At 38.8% G+C, this 23996-nt stretch overlaps 3 protein-coding genes and 1 non-coding gene across 7 annotated transcripts; 1 reads left to right on the top strand and 3 right to left on the bottom strand.

The window, feature by feature from the left end:
* Positions 1-3666: 3666 nt before the first annotated feature.
* LOC141914565 (anosmin-1-like) lies at positions 3667-4944 on the bottom strand. The gene is made up of 4 exons (XM_074805797.1): positions 4810-4944; positions 4413-4508; positions 4157-4268; positions 3667-3851 (listed from the first exon to the last, which is right to left on the bottom strand). The coding sequence occupies exons 1-4, from the start codon at positions 4867-4869 to the stop codon at positions 3667-3669; spliced, it is 453 nt and encodes a 150-aa protein (XP_074661898.1). The 5' UTR covers positions 4870-4944.
* Positions 4945-15447: 10503 nt separating this feature from the next.
* Positions 15448-17745, bottom strand: LOC141914558 (uncharacterized). Of its 3 annotated transcripts, XM_074805785.1 has the most exons (3): positions 17622-17745; positions 17164-17214; positions 15448-16995 (listed from the first exon to the last, which is right to left on the bottom strand). In XM_074805785.1, the coding sequence occupies exon 3, from the start codon at positions 16892-16894 to the stop codon at positions 16106-16108; it is 789 nt and encodes a 262-aa protein (XP_074661886.1). In that variant the 5' UTR covers positions 16895-16995; positions 17164-17214; positions 17622-17745; the 3' UTR covers positions 15448-16105. The 3 variants fall into 3 exon arrangements, with proteins under 3 accessions (XP_074661886.1, XP_074661885.1, XP_074661887.1); XM_074805784.1 differs by lacking the exon at positions 17622-17745 and having other exon boundaries at positions 17164-17520; XM_074805786.1 differs by lacking the exons at positions 17164-17214; positions 17622-17745 and adding an exon at positions 17232-17520.
* Positions 17746-18441: 696 nt separating this feature from the next.
* Positions 18442-18559, top strand: Trnal-caa (transfer RNA leucine (anticodon CAA)). Its single transcript has 2 exons — positions 18442-18479; positions 18514-18559. It is a non-coding gene; the product is annotated as a tRNA-Leu (tRNA).
* A 183-nt stretch (positions 18560-18742) lies between these two features.
* LOC141914562 (leucine zipper transcription factor-like protein 1) lies at positions 18743-23758 on the bottom strand. Of its 2 annotated transcripts, XR_012620852.1 has the most exons (10): positions 23638-23758; positions 23315-23442; positions 22465-22662; positions 22252-22384; positions 21812-21961; positions 21664-21732; positions 20985-21083; positions 20579-20682; positions 20389-20488; positions 18743-20089 (listed from the first exon to the last, which is right to left on the bottom strand). XR_012620852.1 is itself a non-coding variant. In XM_074805793.1 (9 exons), the coding sequence occupies exons 1-9, from the start codon at positions 23638-23640 to the stop codon at positions 20464-20466; spliced, it is 909 nt and encodes a 302-aa protein (XP_074661894.1). In that variant the 5' UTR covers positions 23641-23758; the 3' UTR covers positions 18743-20463. The 2 variants fall into 2 exon arrangements, 1 of the variants encoding a protein (XP_074661894.1); XM_074805793.1 differs by having other exon boundaries at positions 18743-20488.
* Between the last annotated feature and the right edge of the window lie 238 nt (positions 23759-23996).

Here is a 23996-nt window from a genome sequence, read left to right as displayed (position 1 = left end):
TTCTCTATCTGCAAGTCCAGAGACCCAGAGACCCCACAGGACCCTGATACAAATAGCACCCAAATTTCTTTACTTTAACTAACACATTTCGTTGGAAATTGTACTAATTTTCATGCCTTTCTAAAAACTTACTAACTCACAGAGTAAGTTCCTAATAACTAACTTAACCTATAAAACATAATTTCAGCTGTTAATGTTTTTCTAACTCACAGTTTATCCAATCCTGTGTGTAATGTATGAATCCAGGGATCCTCAGAATTATAGTCAGTTTTTATCCTCGTGTTTTTTATAATAGTTCACAGTTTGTTATGAGCGCAGTTTGTTGTAATATCGCAATAATCCTGATTTAATTGAACTCCGATTGAATCGATTCCAAGTTCCGTGAAGCCTGAAAAATAAAACAAAGAAGAAATTCAAACAACCATAGTCGAAATACCGATAAATTCATTTCCCGGGCAAAAACCCCTCACAGCTTCGCGCCTCACTGCACTCGCTTTACGGGGGGGGGGGTGCCCCTTGTAATCGAAAAGGCACCCCACGTATGTTGCCCCCCCCCCCCTGCAAATTAATCCTGCATCTACCCTTGTATCTGAATAGTCTATAAGTAACGAGTAGAAGTTTATATGCCGTTTACATTGCTGGGTTTCACACGTGTGAAAATCAACTTACTTTTTCACGTAAATATCTAGAAATTTGCGATGCGGAAATCTCGACAAACTCACCTAACAATCGCGTTCATCTTATCCGTATCAGTTTTATCGTTTCTGAATTGTTTTTTTATCGTTTAATTTCGTGTTTTATGATGTAAATTAAAACCGCGATTGTGACGGATTCTAATGGAGCGGGTTTCTTGCTCGCTTTGCACTCGGTTCGTGCGCGGCTGGTCATCGCGGCCGGCGATAGGCCACATAATTGATGCGGGGCGCAATAAGTAATTCTGATTGGTCAAGTGGCGCGCATAGCTAATGATGACCTGAACTGGACAGAACCGGTTTCGGTCACCCTGATGATGATACATGTACAACTGAATTCAACATTGCGCAATACAGCCAGGCTAACCTGTTATTTATCTATTTGACCGACAGAGACATTAGTGAAACCGTTAGTGAAAATAAAGATATTAGGCATCGAAATAAACAAACAGCTTTCTCTATCTGCAAGACCAGAGACCCAGAGACTCCACAGGACCCTGTTGCAAATAGCACCCAAATTCCTTTACTTAAACTTACACATTTCGTTGGAAATTGTACTAATTTTCATGCATTTCTTTAACTTACTAACTCACCGAGTAAGTTCCTAATAACTAACTAAACCTATAAAACATAATTTCAGCTGTTAATGTTTTTTCTAACTGACAGTTTATCCAATCCTGTGTGTGTAATGTATGAATCCAATGATAATCCTAGAGTCAATTTGAATCCTTGTGTTTTTTATGACAGTTCAGTTTATTGAGCACAGTTTATATCAATCCGGAACTAGTTTGAGCGCGATTTCATTCCAAATAAATCCTGAACAAGAAGACAATTCAAATTCCATTGAATTTCCAGTAACGGCTCAGTTTTTGAGAACGGTTTATCTTTCGTTTCAGCGCGATAACATTTAGAATAAATCCTAATATGTTCACAAGAGGTGTCTAATTGTTTACGGGAGACAGTTTGAGCACCTCTGTCCAGACTGGTAAACCATACACCATCGCGATAACCTCCAGGTGCGAACATATACAAGACACCCAGATGTAGTAATCTGCGCGAACGACAAGAATTGTCGAACACAATGAAGCTTCATATTTCATATTATCTAACTATTGGGGTCACTGGTCATAATCCATCTTCGCTCTATAAACTGCACGGTGACTCTAGTGAAGATATCAATCCATTCTGAACTGCATGAAGTATATATCGGTATAAATCACACATCTCTAATAGCAAAATGATTTAATTTGAAAATTGAATAATTGAGTTTGCCGCTAAAACCAGGTCCACCTTCCAAAACATCCTCATTAATGATTGGACGCATAATTAGTCATACTCGTCGATGATTGGCTAATTGGTACGAAATATGCGTAATGTAAACTAGATGAAACCGGTTTCGATGGGACCCACGCGTCACGTGGACATTTTGACACATTTCACGAGATGTTTCTCATTTTCTACTGAAGGTCATTGAATCTGTATCGGAAGTCATCGAATTTATTCTGTAGCGTTGAGTGTGAAACACAAAATCCAAAGTTCCACATTTTTTGTCAAAGAAAATTTATTATTGGATGTTTTTATGTATTTAATTTGAAGGAGATGAGTTTATTTAATTTACAAGATAAACAGTTCAAACATGGAACACAGGTTCAAATCCCTGAAAAATTAAAAACACTTCTGATTTCCAGTTCAAATCACGAGGAGTTCAAAATATCAGAAAACCCGTGATTTTATTCACTTTTAAATAATAGTATTTTATACAGCGCCATCTGACTACGTTTAAAATTGTGTTATCATTTCGGGTTCATTGGATTAAACATTTTCAGAATTTTGTTTTCCAAAGTCGATCTGCAGTGGAATGTGGCCACTTGCAAAGTTGAATATCACCTATCCAAGCCTTTGATAGAAATGTCTATGGAAATCCTGGATATTGCATTTCTTATTTGTGAAAAGTCATGCATTTGTGGTCTAAATGAATCACAGCAGGGATACTGGATGACTGGATGAAAAGAAAAGGGTGGAAACTCCCACACAGACACTTCGATTTAAAACTGCTGTAACTCCTAAAATATCTAAAGGATTTCGATGAAATCTGTTTTAAATTGTTCAAAACATCCTATATTTTTAATATTTTCTGGAGGCCAGTTGATAACGTTTCACCACTCAAAATCGCGATTAAATGCGCCGGAGACCCCAAAATATTCTGTACTGCAATTCCTATGGCAGCAAAAATCATCTACCTTTCAACTTCAAGTGAAGAGCTCGTGGTGATTTCAGCGTCTAAATCCAACAAACGATACATCAATGAAGCAGAACATCTTATATTTTGTTCATAACCAGAATTTATTCATCAAATGAACGTATTCTGAGTTTTGGAGAGCAAAATTTGCAGAAAAATGGAAAGCTTATCGTATCGGTAAGATACAAATGCAAATTCAAATTCAATCTTATTGCGCAACATTACGGGGTAAATGACATTGACACGTGACATCTCTTTCTATATATTCGAAAAGATTCCTGCGTCTCTATGAATTCCCCCTATGACATCATGTGACGTATAAAACCATACACAATAAATACATCAAATTTTACTTTGTAATGAATGTATTTTTAGAATACCAATGTTTAACGCGGAATTGAAACCAAAGTGTTTGGCAATTATTCAATATATGATACGAATTCTCGGACAGATCACGGAAACCAGTCCAATCGTGACTCAACGGCGGGCACAAAATCCAAAAAATTATCACCATAAAGACATGAAATGAATTACAACAAATTTTGTTAATCGTTGAATGAATTTTGTTAATTTATTAATTTGCAGAAGTTAAATGATGTGGAATCAGTTTATCCTTAACGGCATTTTATCCACATTGAAATCAGGATTTTATCCACAGAGGAATCAGGATCAGAATTGAAATAATTAAACTCGATTTAGCTTTTATTTCCAGATGTCAAAAATCATATGAATGAATTATTTTAGGTGAAAATATTGTCGAATGCCTGTTGCGGCACTAACGGGCTTCATGCACGATCTGCCACAACCACGAGAGCAACATTTCTCGATCCCACGGCAATCGGAGTCGTAAGTGCACCAATCAGCGTGACAGATCACGTGTGTATTCACATCGACTGACGGACATTTGCCCTTTTTCATTCCTATCAAAATAATTGAGAAAAAAAGTCAATCATCCACGTAACTGGCACCAGACAGTCAGTTTTACAAAAGTCAGTTCATTTCCAAATTCCTGACTTTCAAAACTATTTGCTGTAATCAAAAGAACCTCGAAAAACATTCACTGTCGCTGTTAACAATGATAAACGATTTACAAAGGAGAAGAAAATTTGATTTGATTTTAATTGAAACCTAGAAGAGTAACTACTAGCGACACCTGTTGTTGGTGTAACTGTAAGCGACACCTAGTGGACCGTCCTGGTAGATTCCTCTATAACCACGGTATTACCTGATTTGCATATTCCAATATGAATTGGTTTACAGTATTGTCCTGGTGGACACGGATATAGATCAAAGACATTCATAGTGTGGCAGCTGTAACCAGCAGGACAAAATACTCGCTACAAAATAGAAAAATAATTCACTAGCTATCCCACCAGATGGCGTGTCTTACAATAGGACGCATATTGATCTATCGAGTTCAGAGGTTTCAAAGATATGATGAGATTTTCTATTAAGATTATTTCATATCTGTGATGACCTACTTTACAAATGCTTTCGTCATAGTAACGTTTGTGTACTGTTGATGACGTGTCAATGTCACTCTTGGAGGCTTGAGAGAAAGTGGCAGTAAAGACAGACTGAAACAAACAAGAACTTAAACAATTTGACTCGGTTAGCTAGAATACCTGGGCCTGCAGACACTAGGATACCTGGGCCTGCAGACACTAGGATACCTGGGCCTGCAGACGCTAGGATACCTGGGCCTGCAGACACTAGGATACCTGGGCCTGCAGACGCTAGGATACCTGGGCCTGCAGACGCTAGGATACGTGGGCCTGCAGACGCTAGGATACGTGGGCCTGCAGACGCTAGGATACCTGGGCTATTCAGCTCAATCTGAAATTGAGATTTTGAAACGAATTCTATATCGATTCTTACCGAAATGGCTGTCAGTGCGATGACAAAAATTCGAAGTAGAAAACTCGATCTTAATTCCATGATAAAACTGCAAATGAAAATTGATGAAAATAAACCCGTAACCGATGAGTAGAATCGACACCCGATATTAATACACAGCGCATGAACTACTGACGCAGTAACTAGTATTGAGTTTCTACGAACAAAATATTACGAAACATTTTTCTCATTTCGAGGACAAATAGCGCAATTCTGCTCGTCATAGTTTGCCATGGATAATTACAAAATTATCTCCGAATTCGTGATTCGCTGTTTGTTATTTTGCTTCCTCTCAGCGCCGTGTGACATTTCGTCTTTTCACTGTAAAATTAGGTCGTTATGAGGTCGGTTTAATTGAAGCGCAATTTGTCGAAATACGTTCCATACAAACTGAAATATCGTTTTCAGCTCAATATCTTTTTTGGAATATTTTCCTGTGTTTTCCTGATATAAATTTTTTTTGGTGGTTTTCGGACTAAAGAATTGTCTTCAAAATCGTGGAAACAGTGGTTAATTTGCAAATTGGAAGAAAAATCCCGCAGATAATAATTTTCATCGGTAGAGAATCACACAATAATAACGAGAACAGTTCAAAAATGTAACTGGAGCTAAAGTAGAGTTTATTCGACGTTTCTAAACTATTAGAATATAGTTAATCGTATTATCGTTATTATTCTGGGATTATCTCTACAAAACACGGATCCATAGCGTTTTGTCAATCGTCAATTTTAATCGGTTTTTGATTATTAATGATTTGATATTGCAATCCTTACCGTGCGGCGTACCGGCGTAGCAGAACAGACAATAGAACTAGCCCTCCCAAGTTGAGTATGGCTCATTCAACATGGTGGATGATTCAATCGAGGATTTACACTTAAAGATATTTAGAAGCTTCTCTTTCAAAGGAGAAGCGACACATAATATCTTCAAACCATTTCAAACATTTTAGATAATGCGATTGCGACTCAATTGATAATTCGAATCACTGTTCATACAGAAATCGATAAATCTCTACAAATTATGTTTCATAGCTTTAGTTACTTAGGGAAAGTTGATAGGACTTGATAACTTATTGCAATAAATTGATCAGATTTGGGTGAAAACGATTGCCCCCCGGGAAACGTTCATGAATGGAAAATAATTATTTTGCTTTGGTAGATAAAAACAGAGAAATGTTTAATGTGGAATTGATTTTTATTGATATAATAAAACAACACTGGTGAATCATACGACAATGTACAATCAATTAAAATGAAATTTAAAACTAAACTCCGCATTGAATTACATCAATTAGTTCTTCCACTTAACACTAGGTGTCAGCGTGATACAATCAGATACAGAGGTTGGCGGAACTCTAACCTAATTTCCTACCCTTACAAGAAAAGTTTACAAACAATTTTTCACTTGCATCAGGAGATTAAATTATGTGAATAATCAACAGTACTCACTGAGCGATTATTTCACTATAATCAACATATTTAAATTAGATGCTTATATTATACAGCGATATACAGCGCCCCTAGTGTGTATCTATAGCACTACATAGTTCAGGTGACCAGTGCCTCATTGAAATAGATCGGATAATTTGTGATAAAGTTGAAGTTGTTTCAAATGTTTCAGCGAGTTTTCCAAACCCGTTTATTTCTTGCCCGAATTGATTTAACATCAATAGTGAGGATGGTGTAAAGAAGTGGATTCAGTGACGAGTTGATCGGTAGGAAAAGTACCGCCAACCAAGCCGCCACTTGGTTCGGTATTTCTACTCGCAATACAGCGCAAAACTGAACGATAATTATCGGTAACCAGCAAAATAAATTACACAGATTTATCACTAAACTCCTACGCGCCAGAACCAATTCGGTAGGATCAGCTCTACCCGAACCGGACCTGCTTCCAGATACGAGTCTATACATCTGTGCATACGTCATCATTATTGTAGCAAGAACGACCGAGTTAAACACGGCAAATATAGCGAATGAATATTGCCAGGCGTGGACATTGATGGTTAGTAAGTTCATAGGTAAACAAACACCGGTTGTGCCGTAAAAGTTATTTCCGAAATAAGAAGATGACGATAGTGGTAGCATCGAAATGGTGCCCAAAATGATCCAACTTAAACAGCAAATACCGGATACAGAATTCGAAGATAAAATTGGGCTTCCTGAAAATGGATTGACGATATTCGAGTATCTTTGACGCGTAAGAATGAGGAGAAAAGTCAAAGATCCCTCGCACGAAAGAGTCACTATAATCCCTGCGAATCGACACAGAGAACTACCTGTCCAACTTTCAGAATTTAAGAAATAAACCCCTTTATAGACGTAATCGGCTCCTGCGATCAGAAACAGATAAATCGACATCAGAAAATCGCAGGTTGCAATATTAATGATGAGGATATCAGAGGATGTGTTACGTGATTCAGAGGTTGAAATTCGAAACGCTTGAATGCGAAGTAAAATGACAATGCTGTTCGCAAAAAAGCTGAATGAAGCGATCACCCAAATGATTGCTCTAAGAACAGTGTTACCCATCAGGTCGGAACAGGATGAAAATTGGTCGGCTTCCGGGAGACACTGGTCAACACTCGGAACCATGCAACAAAATTTGTACGCGTCAGAAGCCAAAGAACTCAGTAATGTTAGACTCTCAAAAACGGTTCTAACTACGGATATGACTTTTGAATTTTTGGTAAGATCCAGATTTCTCAGTTTTGTTAACCCGGAAAATGCGTTTGGTGAAATATAACTGATTCTGTTATTGCTGACATTCAACGACTCTAATACGGATAAACCACTGAACACATTTCCACCAAGCAACAACAAGAAAAGTCCGTGAAGATCGAGATCGATTATAGACTTTAAACCTTGAAAACTGCCTTCTTCTAAATATCTAATTGGATTTCCAAAAATCAAGAGCATTTTCAAACTAAACAAACCGGCGAATGTATTCGCGATCAATGATGTCATGCGGTTATAAGCTAGATCTAATGTATGTAGATTATGTAGGTTTGAGAACGAGTTTGGAACAATATAAGACAAATTGTTACGTGAAATATTGAGGAAATGTAGATAGAGGTAAGAAGAAAACGTGGACTCATTGAATACTACTCGGTTTTCTGATAAAATAAGAACTCGAGTTGATGCCGAGAAAAGATCAGTTATTTCTACTAAACCAGCATCATCGCAATCAATTAAATAGCCTTGACATTTACAATACTCAGGACACGTGATGTTACAGTAAGACTCGTCGTCAGTAGTATGTTTACAATCCACAACACCATCACAAACTTCAGATTGTGGAATACATCGATTTTCCTGGCCACATTTGAACATGCCGGGACACGACAAAGTCTCGCAGTTTCGCTCGTCTTCTGAATTAGGACAATCGGATCGACCATCGCACACCTGTCCTATCGGTATACAGTAAGATGCTGGACATTTTACAGTACCAGCTGGACATTTAAAATCGGTACAATCTTGTATATGTTCGAGCCTTCTACATACCGGGTAACCAATCGGCATCCTTTCTAAAATACATCTATGACGTCTAGAATAACAATGAGGAGAATCGAAAGAACATCTTTGTTCATCAGATTTCTTACATAAGTTTGTGAAGTTAGTCGTACAGTAGTTCTCATCATTACAGTGAACTGTAGTATTCACTGTAACATTCGATGTTAAAAGTTCATCTTCTTCGAGGCTTCCGCTACAATCTACAACACCATCCCGATACAATAGAGAACTGATACATTCATCATTCTTACACAGAAACCCGTTGCAAAGTTCTGGATCGCATGTCCTCTCGTCGGAGCCGTCCTTACAGTTAAGGATTCCATCACATCGGTACGATCTATCGACACATTGACCACTGGTACAGCGGAATTGTTGGGGCAAACACGGGGGATGAAAACACGAGTTCTCATCCGAGCCATCGACACAATCCTTTATGAAATCACATAAATTACTCACTGATATAACCCGTCCATCTGAACAGTGGAACTGACTCTGTAAGTTTGAACCCGAACAATTGAGTTCATCTTCACCGTGTTGACAGTCGTTTCTGGTATCACATACGCGATGGTCGCTGATACATCTTTGATCATTACATTTAAACTGCCACGATTCACAACCGCTTATAGAAGCCAACTCTTCACCAGTTTCATTATAGGAACATAGCACAGAATGAACGTTGTTTTTCTGTTTATTCCACGGTTTTATCGACCATTTCAACGACTCGATAAAAGTGATTTCGTCCCTTGTCAAAACTGGTTCGATCACTTGAAACATTTTCCTAGAATCCACAGTCAGTATAGCGCCATATTGGTGTTTAAAACTAAACTCGTCAATTAATGCTTTTATTTCATTTTCCACATGATTAGCTACAATGCCTATTTCAGCGTGAAGGTCACGACACATTTTCGTAGCACTTCGAATATCCAAACCTCGATTGTTGTTCCAATCTGTGAGCATTTGACAACATTTTCCACCCACATTTTGCCAACCTTTTTTACAAGTCGAGTTATTGGTTGTATCGGAATTTAGAACACTTTTATTTCCAGTGAGAAATACAATATCGTTATTAGTATCAGTTATTTCTAGGATGGTCGTTTTATTTTGATTTCTAATTGTCGAATTATCCACGCGTTCTGAATCGACGTCAATTCTATCCGATTCACAAATGAAAGTTGTTCGAGTCTCCTCGATGAGACACGGGAATCGAACCCAGTTCGCTGATCCTCGTGGATTATTCAGAATCATCGCCGTACACGGCATATTGACGTCATTTATCGGCTGTTTTCGTAGTGGAGATATCCATCCTTGAATAACTTCTGGTATCGTGTCGTTTACCATAGCTGGATTAAACCACTCCGTGTAGCTCATTGGTTTCCCATCAGTCCACGTGTAATAACCATTATTCTGTTTAAAGATAAAATTCGATTTTAGCATTTTGTATTCTTTAACAAAAATCACCATTAATTCAATAACATGAATTCAATTATGAATTAAACTGAAAATCTGAAAAACTGAATCATTATGCAGTTCATTGTCATCCATTATCTTTTCAATATTGTTTGCATTGATTCTGTTTAGGAATGCATCAATTTTGGGAGTATTTTGATTCAAATCCGCGTTAAATTTTACTCCATTTGTCCTTTTTTCTTACTTTTGGAAGTTACCTTGAATTTTAGCCCGATCATCATTATAAGCGCCTCCTGGGTATATCCCTTTCTAAGCAGTTTTGTGGCGAATAATCTTTTTACAGAAATCATTTCCTGTTCAGAGTTGATACTGAGAAGATGTCCTCCGTATTTCTGTCGACAGTACATTTCAGCGTTCTCCCAATTCAGACGTTCATCTCTGATGTATTTGACGCAGGAAATTCCTGAATCTAGAAATCCTGATTTACAATGGATTTTATCAAATTTTTTTATTTGTAACGACTCTTCTACTAATTTGTATTGTATTCGGTAATGTAAGTGAACACTTTTTATCTCAAAATACAATTCGTTGTCCATTAAACTATAAAATATAATTCCACGTTTAGCATTAGCTCCGCATATTTCAGTTTGATGTTCGGTTTCGCTATTAGGAACACGAGTAACTCTACGAAATATATTGTAGCCTCCTGAAATGATCTCGATACTCTTAACGTCATGTATTCGTTCCTTGAAAAGAACTTCATCTTTATCTAACCTAGATAATTTACTGCATGGTAAAGTATCGATAGATTTGATGATAAATCTGTAATATTGAATTCGATTATTTTCTATCGGGTTTTCAAAGCTGTAATAAGAATATCCCGAAGCATACAAAGCCGTTAGCTTGTTCGCTGGTAATAAGATTCCACATTCATCCCTCTGTGGGTATAATGAAGAAAAATGAGGAGCAAATGGTGTAGGTTTTTTTTCTACTTGACATTTACGACGTAGTGTAACTATGAATTCATTATCCCTGGATCCATATTTGTTGAAGGGCTGCAATGTGTTTAATACGGATCTCTCACCGAGAAACTGATTTGATAAACTCATTTTGCTGCCACACTGCCCGAATTGTGCATAAAAACATGTCACCATTTGATATTCATATTCTGATAATATATAAATGTTTTCTAAAGGAAGGCGCCGGTTTTCAGGTGTAATCACCAGACAGTTTGACGTCATATTGATCTGATTTTCTCCTTCCTGTAGAACATACCCGTCACAGTCAGTAGGATTGAATCTGAGAGCTGCTGCCGAATATTCTATCAATGATTCGAGTGGCGTTCTTCGCACTGGGACCCAATTCTCCCAGTTATAAGCGTATCCTACTACAGTAACCGGTCCTCCTGATGTAACCAGACCGAAGACGTCACGACCGTATTCGTCACCAGGACAATACGGACCATAGCGTCTAGCTGTAAAATTACCACCATCATATATATAAAAACCAGCTCTCTCGCACGTCTCTGATAAGACTTTTAGTTTGATTCCACGATTATAGATATCAACTTTGTGTTTAAATTCTAATGTGTTTATACGATACATCAATGCTGCCATCGTTGTCTTCTGGAACAGATTTCCAGGAGTCAAACTTCCAATACCGCCATCAATGCCAAGTATCTACAAAATATGAACAATTGTCCATTAACAGAATGTTATTTTCCTTATTTTCAAAAATGATTTTTTTTTTGTAAAAACGAAGTGTTCACCATTTTCGAATGAGAGATTTAATGTTTAAAAAGGTTTTTGAAAATCACGAAAGGTTCACAAAATGTCCATTATCCGATGAAGTTGAGTAATTATTTTTACTCACCCAGGGTTTGTGAACTTGTACGTCTCTTATAGAAATAGATATCACTTCATAATCAATTTTTACATTCGATTGTAAAACATCTGGTCTTATTAAAACGCACAGTATGACGAGAAAGCCGTCAGATTTAACACTCAGTGATTCCAGGTAGTTGTAACCGAGTAAAATACCAGTTCCTACAACGCGTAACCCTTCTAGTTTATAAACACCGATGACGTCACCGGATGTGCTGAGATCACGTGTCCAGTTGAAGACGACGTACTGTAACACCTGCACTTTGATAGACCAGCAGTGTAAGTGTTTTGATCGAGTTATTACGTGTAAACTGTTGACACCAGGAATGAGCACTCCAGATTCGTTATTAGAGAGTTGAATTAACGGATTAAAGACGTTCCAATCAGATATTCTATACATCTGAACTGATAGTTGTGATTTAACAGACGATCGATCATTTAAGTAAATAATGGCTTTGTTGGTTTTAGTATAAAATGATGATGGTGGATGTCCGGTTTGTTCTGGTATAACAGCTATAGGTTCACTGGTGTTCCATCCGTCGTAAATTTGAACAGTTGTCACTGAATCAGCGCCAGGAAATAATCCGAAATCTATCTGTGTAAACGTCAAATTCATACCAAAACCAAAACCATCTGGGATCCCGATCCATTCCAAATATAATTTACAACGATATAAATACATTGCAAATTTGTATCCTGTCGATGTTTGTAATCTGTTCATTGTGAATCTGCAGTTGTGAATCAAATTCAAATTGTTTCGTTCAAAACGATATATGATATAAACCCGACTACCCCGCGCACCATCGACGTTACTTCTAAACATCAACGAGATCGAATCGTTACGGCGGATTTCATGTTTTCCTTCGCCGCAGAATCTGTTATCGGACTCACCGACGATAAGGTAGTTATCACTACAGAATATCGACGGCTCGATGTCGTAGTATAGTTTGATGTTGAAAGTTCCCGGTAAAGAGCTGTTGACGAACCAACGACATTCAACACCGTGCGTTAACGACGAGTAATTCGGTGAAACGATGTAACCGGACGTAGAATCGACGGGGTACCAAGTGTTGCTACAAGACGAACTGACCGTCACAGAGTCAGACAGATCAGCGTGTGCGATGTTAACTCGCCAGACGATCAGCGACGCTATAAACAGCGCTCTCAGTCGATCCATACCGAACAGCATCAACACGACAGAATGAACCGAATCATTCACTATAGTTCGCATATCTTTTCGTCGAATAACAAGCGATCACAAATAACAGTTCGTCCAATCAGAAAATTCGCTGAGAATTCTTTGAAATAGATATTTTTCGTCGCTGCTGCAATTATTTTGAAACCGATACCAATTTTGTGTATATTTGTAATATTTTTCGCCGACAGATCAGTTGCTCAATTAGTGATATGTATTGTCATGATCGCAGTTCTGACATTTTGAACTTATTTTGATATTTGAAATTATTAACTTATAGTTGGAATTATTAACTTCATTTCAATTGAATTATAATTATGATAAAGCATCTTTTGGAATTAATATCATTGATATCAACAGTAAGTAATAGTATTATGGATGCAACCCTTCTTACTATCCTCACAGGTAAAGTTCAAATGAACTGCTGTGTCCAAGTACTGTTAACCTGTTGATATCAGTACAGTTTGAACAAACAACCGGACATGGTCCAGTAATTAAAGATTCCAGGGTTTTGAAGGGATGCCAGTTTCTGAGCTGCAAAATCATGATATCATTCCTAAGCTTTCCTCCACTAAAATCACTAGTTAAAATCACGTGACACTTGGTCATGTGATATTTGGGTATAAAATACCCCCGCACTTAACTTGCGGGGTTGGTTTCATTTGGATTTTTGGAAAAGCCAACGCTTGTATTTAAAACAAATTTTCACTATCTGCAGTTAGTTTTATTACCGTAACTGTACGCAAAATTAAATAATAAACTTCAACTTGATATGATATGACTGTGAAAAGGATTTTACACTATACGACGAAATAAATGACTTCTAACACGGAAAGTGAACATCTTAAGACTTTGTTCGTGATCACGGTTTTTTATACCTAGTTCCTGCATTGTGCGATGATGGCACAATGCAGGAACTAGGTATAAAAAACCGTGTGAGGATAGTAAGAAGCCTGTGAGGATAGTAAGAAGGGTTGCATCCATAATACTATTACTTACTGTTGATATCAATGATATTAATTCCAAAAGATGCTTTATCATAATTATAATTCAATTGAAATGAAGTTAATAATTCCAACTATAAGTTAATAATTTCAAATATCAAAATAAGTTCAAAATGTCAGAACTGCGATCATGACAGTATATATCTAGATTCCATGTTACTTGCTAGAAGTAAAAGATCGTCAAATTCATTTAATAAAACGAAGATATTTTTCACACACGAATTCAGTGCAAGAAATATTTACTAGAACTACAGTGATGACGTCATATATAATCTAATTATCGATTTCATTCAGTCAGTTCAGAATTTTGAATTCTCAACTATTGATATATTTTCAGAAATATTTGAGTTTTGGGTGAAATGAATAGGCTTGGAATTCGACCCGACAAATTGGTAAATTTAGGCAGTTCAAATTTTAGTTACATGATTACTTTTGCATTTTGGAAAAAACAACAGCGAACTTCCAGAAAATCTGTTCGTTATAACCGATAGTTCTATATACAGCGGAACCTCGTTACAACGAACTTCAGGAGACCAGAAAATCTGTTCGTTATAACCGATAGTTCTATATACAGCGGAACCTCGTTATAACCGATAGTTCTATATACAGCGGAACCTCGTTATAACCGATAGTTCTATATACAGCGGAACCTCGTTATAACCGGTAGTTCTATATACAGCGGAACCTCGTTACAACGAACTTCAGGAGACCAGAAAATCTGTTCGCTATAACCGATAGTTCTATATACAGCGGAACCTCGTTATAACCGCGTTTAACTTTAACCCCAGAGTCGAATTGCAAACGCGAATTGAAGCTTTAAGTTGGTCTAAGGTTGTTCGATTTTTTAAGGAACTAAGATGGTGTTAGACTGGTCTTAAATCTCAGCCATGTCTGTGCAACCAACTGACCCCTAGATTTAGGGCCGGTGTAGATCCTTTACTAATATAGCCAATTAATCTACTTAAAATCAGTCTTTAAGATTTGAGGACACTTTTTGGAATTACACACTATTTGTAAATTGCGCATGTTTGAAAGAACCTTTGAGTCACTGAACCCAGTTTAAAGTTTCTGCGCAACATGTCAGTTACAGGCGTTGGCATTGAACTGTCAAAATGAGAAATATCTAGAAACTTTCAGAAAAAGAGAAATAAAATATGCAAATATGCAGAAATTAAATATGCAGGTAGATATGTATTTTGAAACGAGGAATGATGATTCAGAGGAATCGATCGGGTTTTAGATATCAGGATAGATGAGATGGTGGTTGTTTGAAGTTCTCTCTAATTAACTTCGAAGCCTTCAGGGCTATATACGCATCGGAACGAGGAACTATCGAGCGGCAAAGTTGAACATATAATTTACAACCCGAGCAAATGAAAAAAAGTTGAAAAGTTCATAGATCTTCAATTATACACGCATTTCATATGTCAACTACTGGTTTCGAAACCTACAGTACAAACCGTATTCTAGGTTACAGCGAGTTTCATTCTGGGATTCATCCTTTGTAAAAAGCGCAAAACATTATCAATATTTCATTCCGAAATACAGTTTTCACCTGAGACATTTTTAATTGAAAATCAACTACAAACAGTACAGTTACAGGTTTTCTTAATTCGTAACAGTGAAAAATAGTTTTATTGCAAAAACATAGAAATTTATTACATAAAACAGAATTCGATTCAACAATTTATAACAACGGAAGCCTCTTGGGGACATATCTACTTTAAAAAAAATTTCGAGGTTAATTCCGACTCGGAATAAACTCCAACCTCGAAAATCACATTTAACTGAGAAAACTAGTTATGACTTAAACTCGAAAAATGTCTTTTAATAGACATGTTCTCTGGAAGCTCCCGTATATAACCATTATTCTATAGATCATCAATTTGAAGTCATTTCGTGCTGTTTTATTTTGAAGATATCTCCAATTTCTGAGGTCATCTGTTTACGATTCTAGAAACTAAAACTCGCGCGCGCGAATAATATTGTTATTTTGCTGAGTCCCAGTTCCTCCGATTTCACAACCTTCTCGTTATCGATAGGATTTGATTAGAAAATGGAAGTCGATTGAGTCGGGATGATGTCGACGACTTATTTAAAAGATGACTTATACATGAAATCGAATTAGAAATACAAATTGGGTCTCAAAAATAGAGATGACTTCAGTAATGTGACGATTTATCCAATTAAACTTACTTATATATTCAATAACACACTAGTTTCTAGTTTGAGTTTAATTCACTTCAAAAATCGTTCACAGATTTTGGTGTGAGGAGTTCATATGACACTCATCGCTTCCTCGTAAGATGGCGGATGTTCATCTGTTTGACGTCGCTGTAACTGAGGATCATACACCGGGTTATAGGATGGATATTCCCCTCCTCCACTAGGAGGCGCTGTAGGCTGTAGGTAAGACACGGTACTGGGGGGTTGATGATACTGCATAAGTCTATCGGCAGGTTGTGAACTCCACCGACTCTGAGCGCTCACTCTCTCATCATAAACACGTGATCCAGCGCCGGAACTTCGTTCGTAAGCGTTGCGCATGCGTATCGCGTTCTTCCGTTCGACCTTCGCCATTGAACCGATACAACACAGTTTAATCATTATCAACACAAACAGCAAACAACAACAGCCGAGAATTAAATAGTGCAAGATTAGTTTCTCCGTGCGACGACCACCGACTCGAAACGATTTATCCGCCAGTGATAGTCGTGACGCGGTGCCGTCCGCGCGAGCGAAATAGTGCCACGAGAAACTGAATCCGGTAAAAACAGCGCAACCTAAAATACTGAACATCTCTAAACAGTAATAGAGAATTCTACAAACGCGACATTGAGCGTCGTGTCTCCGCGAGGCGATTAATATATCAATACAACTAGATAGAATGCTTACAGCGCCACACGCGACACCCAGGTAAACTAAATTCAGATAGGTCTTCACGACAATCAGTAAAATGTTACCGATAATGAGAATCACAGAGAATCCGATACTTAATCCGTGACTGGCGTAGATTGTTTTACGTCGACAAGATAACGTCTCTATTTCACGCGCGTCGATATCCATAACTGCGCAGTACTGTGACCACCGGGTCCCGCGCTTCTTTCCTCAGTCCCCTCTTGGTCCGCTCTCCTCCTCCTGCTAACACATCACAGACCAATCAATCACTGAAATCACATTAGACCTGAATCAAAACAGTTGGCGGGGCCACACGTACCTCAGTCCCCTCCCCTAACTATCTCCCTATCACACTTCATAACGGTGGTGGTTTCAAGAAAATATCAGCAGGTAATTTGATGACGTCATTGGGTGAACATGGAGTCAGTGTACATTACCTGTGTACAGATAAGTCAGTGTGAAATTGCTCCCCGATACAGCAGCAGTAGCTAAAATGACACAATACCTGATATAATGAGTCAGCACACAGTGGCAGTACTATAGCGCTGTGCAATAGCGCTGTGTGCTGTCACTGTCTATACCGTGTAATACACGACTCAGTGCAGTGTTTACTGATCGTCTGGTGTCCTATAAAAACCAGTTCTCGTCTCGTTTGTCAATGAATTAAAACGTTTTTAATCGCACCACATAAATTATTATTCACGTCACAGGACACGACGAGTGACTAATTCCTCCGTAATTTCAGTAAACAGTGACTCTGTCTCAGTACAGTGACTCTGGAGGCCGGCGCCGCGCAGAGTTCCACCGGCTCGCTCGCGGTTTCGCTATCATTATCTCATTACCTTGTTGACCTCATTATTTCTGTGCCATGAAATAATGTTTATTTAGTATTTACCTAGTTTTGAAGTTATCAACAAAAATTTCACCCAGTCCTGGCAGTCAAATAGTCACCAGATCCCCATCCGTCGTTCGACGATTCCAACCACAACGATCGATCATATACCGATGCCGTGTCAAGCCTGACGTGGCAGACAATAAGGGTTCTAGGTGAACAACAAATATAGACCCTGATCAGAGACGACCGGGTCTGTGTTTCAAGTTCGGGTCCGATAGAATGTGGGTCAAATTCCTGGCGGAGATTATGGTGCATTCGTGATTCGACGGGGTAGTCGTTCGTCAGCCTGAAAAAAACTGACTGAGCGGCGGTTCTAAAATTAAATAATTGATCTAGGGCTGGTTCCCTCTCTTCTGTTATTGGGCTGGGGGTCAGCGATCTGACTGGAGGCCACCAGAGACCCGGATCGGCGTCGTTGTTGCGGTAGAAATGTTTCCTCGACCTATCGAAGGTTGAAGTGACTTCACACAATCGATTTGATATCAAACATGGTTACTCAAGCATTTCTATTATAAGATTATTGCCTTTTCGAATCATTCCAAGCTGCCTTATCAAAATATTCCCAGAGTATTTGAAATCCCCGCGCGGCACCAATCGTTGCTGCCATCTATCAACACACTGTGGAACTAATCATATCGTGTTGAATATAGCTTGATTTCGATTTGTTTTCTAAATGCTCAGTTTTAAGAAACAGTTGCTGTTCAATCACAGCACGAATTTTTAACATTACTCACTAACTTTATTGAATAAATAAGTGCAGTTTAGGAAATCTGTCTGTGTTTATGAATATAATTAACCGAACGCTCATCAGTAATCAGTTGTCAGGATGGCCGAGCGGTCTAAGGCGCCAGACTCAAGGTATCCTACCTTGCCCGAATACGGGTAGCGAGCGTTCTGGTCCACGAATGTGGGCGTGGGTTCGAATCCCACTTCTGACACATCATTTTTTTTCGTCAAATTCATAATTATTGATCAGATAAATGAGTCAATCGTATTTGCGTCGTCATTTATTCATTTTCGGATCTATTAAGGTTCGAATCCCACAAATTCCACTGCTAACTAATCAATTAACTAACAATTTCCTTTTTTGAAATTTTTTATTTTTTATAGAAAAACTGGACGGCTACACACAATACAACACAGTATGCCTAAATGTCGGACATATGGCAGGACTTAACTTTTGAATGATGGTATAATCTAACCAGGTTCGAGACCGGAGTTGCCAACCCTTTCATTTATCCCCTTATGACATCATCAATTTGTCTACTCGAGTTTTGACTGAAACTAGATTAGTAATTTGATGATGTCATAGGGTGATTTACGGAGGCAGACAATTCATTCTGGAATCATTTTTAGGTTAGTTCATTCATATATAGATAATTACAATTAAATACATTATTAGTAAAAAAAAACTTATTGGTAAAAATCAATCTTGTCACTAACTATTGAATTTAAACTGGACTGTGAGAGGATCCGGACCGGGTTTGGTCAGTCCGGACCGGGTTCAGCCAGTCCGGACCAAGCTCAGTCAGTCCGGACAGGGTTCAGTCAGTCTGGACCGATTTTGGTCAGTCCGGACCAGGCTCAGCCAGTCCGGACCGGGTTCAGTCAGTCTGGACCAAGCTCAGCCAGTCCGGACCGGGTTCAGTCAGTCTGGACCAAGCTCAGTCAGTCCGGACAGGGTTCAGCCAGTCCGGACCAAGCTCAGTCAGTCCAGACCGGGTTTGGTCAGTCTCGACCGATTTTGGTCAGTCCGGACCAGGCTCAGCCAGTCCGGACAGGGTTCAGTCAGTCCGGACAGGGTTCAGTCAGTCTGGACCAAGCTCAGCCAGTCCGGACAGGGTTCAGTCAGTCTGGACCACGCTCAGCCAGCCCGGACCAGGCTCAGTCAGTCCGAACAGGGTTCAGTCAGTCGGGACAAGGCTCAGTCAGTCCGGACAGGGTTCAGCCAGTCCGGACCAAGCTCAGTCAGTCCAGACCGGGTTTGGTCAGTCTCGACCGATTTTGGTCAGTCCGGACCAGGCTCAGCCAGTCCGGACAGGGTTCAGCCAGTCCGGACCAAGCTCAGTCAGTCCAGACCGGGTTTGGTCAGTCTCGACCGATTTTGGTCAGTCCGGACCAGGCTCAGCCAGTCCGGAGCGGGTTCAGTCAGTCCGGACAAGGCTCAGTCAGTCCGGACAGGGTTCAGCCAGTCCGGACCAAGCTCAGTCAGTCCAGACCGGGTTTGGTCAGTCTCGACCGATTTTGGTCAGTCCGGACCAGGCTCAGCCAGTCCGGAGCGGGTTCAGTCAGTCCGGACAAGGCTCAGTCAGTCCGGACAGGGTTCAGCCAGTCCGGACCAAGCTCAGTCAGTCCAGACCGGGTTTGGTCAGTCTCGACCGATTTTGGTCAGTCCGGACCAGGCTCAGCCAGTCCGGACAGGGTTCAGTCAGTCCGGACAGGGTTCAGTCAGTCTGGACCAAGCTCAGCCAGTCCGGACAGGGTTCAGTCAGTCTGGACCACGCTCAGCCAGCCCGGACCAGGCTCAGTCAGTCCGAACAGGGTTCAGTCAGTCGGGACAAGGCTCAGTCAGTCCGGACAGGGTTCAGCCAGTCCGGACAGGGTTCAGCCAGTCCGGACCAAGCTCAGTCAGTCCAGACCGGGTTTGGTCAGTCTCGACCGATTTTGGTCAGTCCGGACCAGGCTCAGCCAGTCCGGACAGGGTTCAGTCAGTCCGGACAGGGTTCAGTCAGTCCGGACCAAGCTCAGCCAGTCCGGACCGGTTCAGTCAGTCCGGACCGGGTTCAGTAAATCTGATCTAACTCTATCTGTCTGTTATATTCAGGTTTCATTGTTCAGGTTTTTAATCATCATCTAAACTTTCATATCTGAAAATAAATAAAAAAAACGAAATGACTTTATTTGACTGTGAAACTTCACCCTGAGACCTGCATCAACATTGAGGTGTAAATACTGACTTCATTAATCGTTTTCTAAGATCTTTCAACTGTTCATTCTTTTTACGAAGCATTGATTGAACATTCTTAAACTGGACGGTTTGACTGACTTTCTTCTCTAATTCCTACACAAAAACAACAGGTGTAACAATGAATTTGATTGGTTTAGAAAAGTGTAACGATGAATTTGATTGGATTAGAAAAGTGTAACGATGAATTTGATTGGTTTAGAAAAGTGTAACAATGAATTTGATTGGATTAGAAAAGTGTAACAATGAATTTGATTGGTTTAGAAAAGTGTAACAATGAATTTGATTGGTTTAGAAAAGTTTAACAATGAATTTGATTGGTTTAGAAAAGTGTAACAATGAATTTGATTGGTTTAGAAAAGTGAAACAATGAATTTGATTGGTTTAAAGATACCTACCTCTTCTTTCATATCCAACATGTGTTTAATTCGTAGGAATTCATGTTTTAAACTGATTAATTCAGATTCAAACGGATCCAAACCTTCACGACCTGCGCTCTGAATCAAAAACAAAAAAACATGGTGAATTTAAAGGAGTTTTTTGGGAGAAATTTCTCGTAATTCTTTAAACACATAATTCAAATTGGTCTCGATATGACTAGTGAAACTACAGATGAATCATTGTTTTTATATCCATTATTACACTGTTGTAAGTGACTTCCAAAAAATCTTTTTAAACTCATTTGAATCAGAGAAAAGAGACTCAATCAATTTCAACGATATGTTTCCATGCCGACCATTTCAAATTACTTTTTCAAACCATGTAAAACCATCAAATTGAGGAATGCGTTTAAAAGATAAAGTGATTTATCCAATAAATAGGTTCCACATGAAAAAAAACAGTCTTTAGTAAACAGACTTCAGTAAACAGACTTTAGTAAACAGACTTTAGTAAACAGACTTCAGTAAACAGACTTTAGTAAACAGACTTCAGTAAACAGACTTCAGTAAACAGACTTCAGTAAACAGACTTCAGTAAACAGACTTCAGTAAACAGACTTCAGTAAACAGACTTCAGTAAACAGGTGACTTCAGTAAACAGGTGACTTCAGTAAACAGGTCTCGAGATCTGTTTTACCTGTTTTATGTCTAGTTTATATTTCTCAATTTGTTGTTGTAATTTCGCGATGTCATCCGTTGTTCCGTCCTACAAATAAATATAAACATCACGTTGATTAGCATAAACCAGGATAAACCGGGATTAAACTATTCTATGGAAGACTGACCTCTGTAAGTATAATGCCTTGGGCTGCTCTGATTCGCTCGAGATCGGCCGCTAGTTTCCCTCTGTCTCCCGTCAAACTCATAGCGCGTTCTTCAACATCTCGTAAAACATCGCGCAATTTCAGATTCTCTTCTTTCAATCGATTGATCTCCTAGAAATACAACAACTTACAACTTTCAATATACAACTTACAATCTACAACTTACAATATACAACTTACAATCTACAACTTACAATATACAACTTACACTTTACAATTTACAATATACAACTTAAAATATCAAAATCTGAATTAATCTTTCTTGCAAATTATATGATTTTTTTAAATAAATAGATTTTAGTTCATTTTTGACCCCCAAAGAAATCATCATAAATCCTCCTTCCGGATGAGGTATCAGTAAAACATTGGAGCGCCACCTGGTGGTTTTGATCGTAACTTACTAAGTGTAATAGAGCCGTTTGTCCGGTTTCGTTTAATGGCTCCAATTTCATCGAAGCCAAATTAAACTCGGTGTCTCTCTTCGTTCCGCTGAATTCCTGCTCTTCAAAATCCGCTATTTTCTCCAACAATTCTCTACAATAGAAAATCAAAAAAATGACCTCACACAGTCCGTGATACGGTCAGCGTCTGTCGTCGCCCCCGGTGATAAATACCTGTTTTCAAGTTCCGATATATCAGCGGAAAGTTTTAAATGCCATTTTTCAGCCTCGATGAATAATTGTCGTAACATGAGGACGTTTGTGTGAGATGTGTTTATTAATTCATCTTCGACTTCACTCCTTACAACTGTTAATAATCCATCGAGGATTTCTACTACTTCATCTTTAGTGAACGTTTCATCATCTTCCAATCTATCAATATACAACTTACAACTTACAACTTACAACATATGACATACAACTTACAACTTACAACTAAATCTATCAAATTTACAGGTTGTTCTGAGAGCCCTTAGACGAACTCCGATTAAATTTGAAATAAGAGTCTTCTGTCTCTTGATTCATTTCTCCTGAACATTAAAGCCCCTTCCTCCCTCCCCTCCCCTTCCTCCCCTCTCTCCCTACGCACTTGGTCTAATGTCTATTTCAAACCAAACTATAGTTGGTAGGCATGGAAACATATTGTTAAACTTTCAAATCATGGAGTCTCTTTTCTCTCAGGAACCCCTTTCAGTGAATACTTTTTGGATATCCTTCAATTCAGTTTCAAATGGATTAAAAAATGATGATTTAGGTCGACTGCCAATGCATTCTGGTCCTATTAAGACTTTTATCAGGTATGTACTACCAAAACTGACCGAGCTAGGCCAACAGGAATGCTCTCAAGTCAGGTTGAAATAGACATTAATGAGGCAGGGTTTCGTACTGTGGCAATCTCGTTCACCAAGTCCTGAGAGCGGCCGGTTCGCGGCCGGTTCGCGGCCGGTTCAGGGCGCTGCATGTACTAAGAGCTCTGATGAAGGTTGTCGATGCTGCCCCCTAGTGTCAATGGATTCAAACATACCTGCTTTCCTCCAGATTCTTAAAACTGTCATCAACTGCTTTCAGTCTTTGAGCTCTTTGATACCGAGCAAATCTCAGATAGTTTATTACTACATTTCTGTGATGTTCATTTACACCCAGTTCAGTCGTCTGAAACAAACAAACACATAATACACACAATCTAATGACGTCATAGGCGGATTTGCGTGCCGTAGTAAGCTAATAAATGGAAAATGCAGACATTACAAACTTTTCTTTTTAATTTGTCCCCCGACTCAAAACGCATCGCTCAAAACAGGTATAGTTTCAATTAGAAGTAACAAAGTTTTAACAGAAAATACACACCATTTTATCGGTTTGATTGCTTTGAGCCGATTTAGAATCGAATTGTCGAAAGTTTTCTGAAAAAAATGTAAGAAACCCGGAAGAGATTAATCGCGGTATAGCGTACAATCCGGATAGTGGACCGATTCCGGTAGAAAGTCTATATCCGGTTTTTATCAATTTTTATTTCAGAAATTAACTTTCTTTTTAAATATGAAGATTTCCCGAATAGCAAAAAACATGAATAAACAAGATAATCACATAAATGTCAACTGATAAATTTATTAAATTGAATTGAATCGATTGAGATTAAATTCAATTCAATGTATATTTTATTGATCCACATATGGGTAAAATTGAAAAACATCAAATCCTACGAA

The sequence above is a fragment of the Tubulanus polymorphus genome, unplaced genomic scaffold (genome assembly GCF_964204645.1).
Source record: "Tubulanus polymorphus unplaced genomic scaffold, tnTubPoly1.2 scaffold_43, whole genome shotgun sequence".
Classification (NCBI taxonomy): Eukaryota; Metazoa; Nemertea; class Palaeonemertea; order Tubulaniformes; family Tubulanidae; genus Tubulanus; species Tubulanus polymorphus.
Note: the sequence above shows the minus strand (reverse complement) of the source record. Positions and strands in the feature narration are given on the sequence as shown.

Excerpts from the sequence above, each read along its gene's own strand:
- LOC141914558 (XM_074805785.1), bottom strand. The coding sequence starts at position 16,894 with ATGGATATCGACGCGCGTGAAATAGAGACGTTATCTTGTCGACGTAAA.
- LOC141914565 (XM_074805797.1), bottom strand. The coding sequence starts at position 4,869 with ATGGAATTAAGATCGAGTTTTCTACTTCGAATTTTTGTCATCGCACTG. Across the intron at positions 4,269-4,412 it reads ATGACGAAAGCATTTGTAAA|CGAGTATTTTGTCCTGCTGG; the intron begins GTAGGTCATCAC and ends TCTATTTTGTAG. Across the intron at positions 3,852-4,156 it reads TATTGGAATATGCAAATCAG|GAATGAAAAAGGGCAAATGT; the intron begins GTAATACCGTGG and ends TTATTTTGATAG.
- LOC141914562 (XM_074805793.1), bottom strand. Across the intron at positions 22,663-23,314 it reads AAGAATCTGGAGGAAAGCAG|ATTGGAAGATGATGAAACGT; the intron begins GTATGTTTGAAT and ends GTATATTGATAG. Across the intron at positions 21,733-21,811 it reads AAGGCATTATACTTACAGAG|GACGGAACAACGGATGACAT; the intron begins GTCAGTCTTCCA and ends ATTTATTTGTAG.